General features: G+C 39.0%; 1 protein-coding gene across 1 annotated transcript in view; it reads right to left on the bottom strand.

The window, feature by feature from the left end:
- Positions 1 to 2,175, bottom strand: part of ATXN10 (ataxin 10) — a 75,164-nt gene extending 72,989 nt beyond the window's left edge. The window contains exons 1-2 of the mRNA XM_014307039.1: positions 1,973 to 2,175; positions 762 to 844 (exon numbers count right to left, since the gene is read on the bottom strand). Coding sequence (XP_014162514.1) covers positions 762 to 844; positions 1,973 to 2,175 — 286 coding nt within the window. The remainder of the gene's footprint in view (positions 1 to 761; positions 845 to 1,972) is intronic.
- Between the last annotated feature and the right edge of the window lie 3,718 nt (positions 2,176 to 5,893).

Genomic DNA, 5,893 nt, shown 5'->3' with positions numbered 1-5,893 from the left:
AGGAATCCAGTAAAAAACTTCATCTGAGGGACAGCAGTGAAAAGAAATAACTGACACACAAGAAAACAAACATGCTACGCTGTCTGCAACCACAGACAGTCACAACTGCAGTCCAATGTATAAAGCTCCACATGCACACACTGGGAAACACAGATTGTGAGAATTACTGAAAACCTTTAATATCCAGTGAAATGAGTAGCAATAACTACCACTAGTACTACAGAGTCACATTTTCTCTTCACTGCATTGAAAGAAAAAAAATCATCTGTTAAGGAAATGTGAACACTACCCAAATCAGTACTTAACTCTTGGCAGATACCACCCAGACTGGCCAGCAGCCATGGTACCCCAATGAAAATTAAAAATAATTTTTAAGAAGCCAAAATTTGCTTCCTGGAATCAGATAAATTATCTTAAGTATCAGCAAATAAAAAGACAGTAAAACAGCAGAATGTATTCTGAATGGAGGTACTAAAGGAACTTTTCCTTTTACAAAACCCAATTTTTCTGCTTCATATTAAAACGTTTCCAAATATCTTTCCTTTAGCAATCTATAAGGAACAGTTCAGTGAAAATACAGGTGAACTAGACTTGAGGCTGAGACATTTTTCAAGCAGTCTAAGAGAGGGCCAATTCTTAACTGCAATTCAAGAAAGAATTAAGCTTATTTACAAAACAAATGCATCAGTAAAGTGATATCATACCACATGTGTAAAAAAATATAATGCAGGCTACACATTTAACAAAATCCCCAGCCTTACCAGTCAGTAACAATTCTTCTTTGATTTGTATTCCATGAAGCAACTTTATCAAATGGACAGATGTGGAGATGAGACCCAAGTTCCTATTTTTAAATTGGGAATAAAACACAATAATTCACGTGATATTAAATACACTCAAAAAAAATTTAAAAGGCTTTTCACTGAAGTTAACAGGAAATGTTTAGCATCTTCAGGACCTCTGAAACAAAAATACTTTCTCCTACATTGCTGCCTGCCTATCAGCAGCCACATTACTACCATCAGAAGCAAATCAAAGGAGTTTATTACATCATTCTGCATTTTACCAATTTTGGGCACAGAACCTTCAGAGCTAAGTACCCTTTCCTCATTTGAGGCTATTCTTCCTATCAGACATTAAACATTATCAAGTTATTCCTATAATTTAAACAGCTTTATTTCTGTAAAAACTTTGCTTTGTCTGGAGGTCAAGCATCCGGAACAAGAGTCATGTATCTTACTTCATAATAAACTTGGAGGATTTTCAATGCCAACAAAGCAATTAGTGACAGCTACCAAAAAACAACAGGGCCGGCTCAAAGGGAAACATCCACAACTCTCAGAGAGAAGCAGAGAAGGCCAAGTAATCATTTATCCTTTCTCCAGTGAGGAGAAACCACAGGTAGACTCTCAGAATGATTTGCATTGCAAAGAATAGAGAGGCTAAATAACTTAAGGAACCAGATTGATTTAATATCCTTTAAGCTCAACTTGATTGTGTGTATATATATATATATATATATATATCAGGATTAATATGCACAGTTTTACATGCTGTGTTTTCCCAGGAAAGCCAGACAGATTTAAATGAACCTTAAAAGACATACTAATTCTGTAACTGATTATTATAACCATTTAATTATTCATTATGTTATTAAAAAAAATTAAAGAAAGAGAAAAAAAGGATAGTGCTACAGTCAGGCTTCCAACAGGCTTATATCATTTGTGTAATCAACTTGGATTGTGGACCCAAATACTTTGTTCTGTTGCTGAGCAGGGCCCCAAACTGGCCTACAAATAGGTCAGCTATTTTTGTTTCTTGCATATCTGAATTCAAGCGATTCCATCAAGCAGGAAATGCCAGTTAATAAATCAACTAACACAGCAATATAAAATAAGAGTCTCTTTTATAAAACCACACCGACATCAGAAGGTGGTACTTTGGTCTGGGCTAAAAGGGTTAATAACTGTACCTCAAGACATGTTGATTCTTGGCACACTCCACACAGGCATTCCTCAGACACCTGAAGCACTCTGCTATGAGCAGCAGGCAGGTGTCTAGATCTGCCACTCCACAGGAGTCCTTACAGCTCTGCTCAATGGCACTTGAGGCGCTTGTCAGGATTTCCAGGACATCCTGAAATACACTTTCTTCCGCCGTTTCTCTGAAATACATAAATTTGTGGTGAAGAAAAAACAAAAATGCACTCCTACCAAAAAGCCTATGACACTGGCACTTCTTATTGTAAACCCAAAGATTTTCTGCAGCAATCTTTAACTATTCTGAGTATTCAACTACTCATAGTTGAAATTTTAAGTCGAAGGAATAAAAACTTGACACAATTCTCCCATTAGCCTTTTCAGAAAAGGGGCTGTAGGAGAGTGGCATTGCCTTAGTATTCCTCGTGACTTTTCAACAGCTCTTTGGAATTTTAATGAAAAGGAAACAAAAAATTCTCCCTAATATGTATAGCTGGTAGGTATATACATGACACTGCATGAGATGAGAGGAAATGCAAAGTAGCATTAAATCTAATGTTCATGCAGAAAACTCTTCCTCCTAAAGGAGAATTAAAAATCCTCTTGATGAAACACTACTGGGTGATATGGCATTACCTGCATTCTGATGCTCACTCAAATGCCTACACATTTGCACAATTAGAAATTTTACCTCCTCTTTCCTAAGTGATCACATCCATAAATCAAACCATAGAATCAGCAAGGTTGGAAAAGATCCTTCAGATCATCAAGTTCAACATTAACCAAACACTGCCAATCCACCTTGTCCCTAAGCACACCCTTGGATGTGTCTGGAGCCATTATTTCCCACCTCTGCTCCTGCCATGTTTCCTTTCCTAGACTAAACAAAACTCTCTTAGTCTTTACTCAGAGTTCACATTTTCTAAGTTCCTTATCAGATTTGCTGCTGCAATAGTGACACTTTTATGCTAGGCTACATCATACTGACAGGACAGTGTCTCCAATATTGAGGTCTGTTAGGGGGTGGAGGAAACTTAAAAAGAAAGGAGAGTGTGCTAAGAAATACAACAACATACACTAATGTCAGTAAATTACCACAACATTAGGTTTCAGATCTCCAGGAAGTATGTATTTTATTCTGCAACCTCACAGTTGACCAAGACCAATATATTTACACGTTCTCCATCTACACTGAAACATTAAAAAGCCCACCACTGCATCACTTGAGCATTATGGGGAAGAAGCTACATTTTACAGTGGTGCAATACTGAAGGGAAAATACCAAAGTAGCACAAAAAAACAATGACCAAAAGCAGAGCTGTCCCTCAGTCTTAAAGAAAACAGCGGAGCTTACATAACCAGACAGAAAGTTTGGAATTTGGTTTTGGTTTCAAGACCGAAGACAATATATTCATGGAACTTGAACCTTCAGCTTACAAGAAGCAGTGTAGCTCCTGCCACCTCATGATGTGCCAAGAGAAGACTCAGTGGTTGACATACCACAGTCCCCATGGGAAATGCACCAGAGACAAGTTTTTCTAAATGTCACAAGAGCTACAGTCTGGTAAGGTAGTCCCCAGCCAGTGTGCTTCTACACAGCTCAGTGCTTTCTACACTGAGCAAAACCATTTGCTGTTCCAAGTTCTTAAACTCTGACATTACTTTAAAATGGGAACACTCAGCCCACTGTAGTTTCCTTCTATCAGCCTGTGCCTTTTGTTGGATTATCCCATGAAACCAAACATTTCCTGACACAACTGCAAAATACAGAACCCAGTGGTCAGTGCAAGACATACTACTGTACAACGTTCACTTATTTAAATTGGTAAAAAGAGAAATTAAAGAAGCCAGAAGAACTTTTGTGCACATTTTTGTGACTAAATGGGTAAAAGGATAACAGTTATTCTTGTGCTGGAAAATCTCCACTCTCCTAGCAGAGCTATGCAGCAGAACAGAACTTTTAGTCAGACACTGGATCAGAAGCACGCTGAGCTGCTGTGACAATTTTTCTTTTAAAATTAGATTGAAGGTAAAAGAAAACCTAAGACTACAGACATTTCCAGTAAAATATGAAGATGAAAACTTTGTGTGTCCTAATGGAGCAAGTGTGGGGTACACAAGGAAGTGTCTGTCCTCGGGGTAAACGTGGAAGATGATGATTTTTTTACATCATTGAGGAGAGACAGAACTCCAAATCTGTCTCTTAAACACTATGAGACTGCTCAAGCCAGATCATTGCGGGCAGAAATCAAATCTGAAAGCCTAAGCAAGCAAGCCAAAGGTATTCCAAATGAACACAGACTGACTTAAATGTTGTTTGATAGAGCAGGATTCTGTTCTGAGAAAACTTAACATATGACTCTTGTACCTAAGCATTCAATAGCAATGCAATTTGAGTGCATACTACAAAGGAATTTAAATAAAACTGTCCTTCTGAATAAAAAAAAAATTCCTCAAATTAGCAAGAACAGCAGAAAATATTTAGCTGATATTAAGAAACTAGTCAAGACTGACTTGAGAAAACTGTTCCACAGCAATGCTTACTAACAGTTTTTTAAAACTGTTACAGTTACAGCAGTACAACAAAGATTCACATAGAAAGCAGCTATAAATATTTAAAATATATTTTTGAAATGGAAAACATCTTTTCCCTAATTTTTAATTTATAAAACTACCAAAGAGCCCCCTAAGTGGATTTTAGATTAAAAAATACCTTGCATTGTAAACAGCTCTTGAAATCCATCCAGAACAGCTCTGTGGGTATTCCACAAACTTCAGTTTCCTGTATCTGGGTGCCTAACACAGCAACTCCACATTTTCCTATTGCTACCTGTCCTTCATTTCCACAGCAAGTTCTGCAGGAATACAAAAGGAAGCAGAGGCAAAGGGCACAGCAGCCCAGCTCTTGGACAAGGAAGACACGCACAATTTCTTGTAAAGTCAAAAGAAAGAGTCAGAATTCCTGCACCCATGCCAAAAGGAAGATTACTGTCACTACTTGTAAGACCTGTTTGATTGTTAAAAACTGAAGCTCTGCAAGATACCACTCTAGTGAACATGGAGTTAGAAACAGTAATGAAACTGTGTTCAAAAGATTAGCTCAAAAAAACCCCCCACAAAATTAGTCAGGAACGACGCGATCAAATCCACAAATTTACAATTCTGCATTTCCACTCTAAGTTTTAGGTACTTGCACGACTCCATTCCTGTAAGCAGTCCCTAAAAAGCCTTTAAAGTACTTATCCTCACAACATTCCCAGGAACAAAATAAAGCCATTTTCTTTTTTTTTTTTTTTTTTTTCTGTAGCTTAGTAAAGGAAGCATAAAGAAATCAACTAAAAGCACTGGAAGCCTCAAGTAAATCACACAGCCAAGTGTCAACAACTCGGTCAACAACACGAAGTGCTGGTGCTGCACCTGGGTAAGGAGAATCCTCGGGGATGAGCAGATGGAGAGGCCCTGGGAGAATGACTTTGGGGTGCTGGTGGTGAGAGCTGGCCGTGCCCTGGCCCTGTGTGCTGGAGCCAGAGCCCCCTGTGCTGGGCTGAGCCCCCAGCGTGGGCAGCAGGGGACGGGGATTCTGCTTCTCTGCCCTGCTCAGGTGAGACCCCACTTGCCTTGAGCCGTGGGATCGAAAGGACATGGAGCTGTTGGGAGAGAATTCAGAGGAGGCACCTGTTTAGGTGTTGTTGTTTAGACAGATGGAGCAGCTCTGCTATTAGGAAAGGCTGAGAGAATTGGGAGTGCTCAGCCTGAGAGAAGAGCAGCTTTGAGCTGACCTAAATGATGCCTTTCAGTACCTGACAGGAGCCTGCAAGGAAGATGGAAATTATTTACACAGGCCTGAAGTGACAGAACAAGGGGCAATGGCTTCAGTCTGACAGAGTAGGTTTAGACTGGATGTTAGGAAGAAA

This window comes from Geospiza fortis, unplaced genomic scaffold, assembly GCF_000277835.1.
Source record: "Geospiza fortis unplaced genomic scaffold, GeoFor_1.0 scaffold10, whole genome shotgun sequence".
Classification (NCBI taxonomy): domain Eukaryota; kingdom Metazoa; phylum Chordata; class Aves; order Passeriformes; family Thraupidae; genus Geospiza; species Geospiza fortis.
Note: the sequence above shows the minus strand (reverse complement) of the source record. Positions and strands in the feature narration are given on the sequence as shown.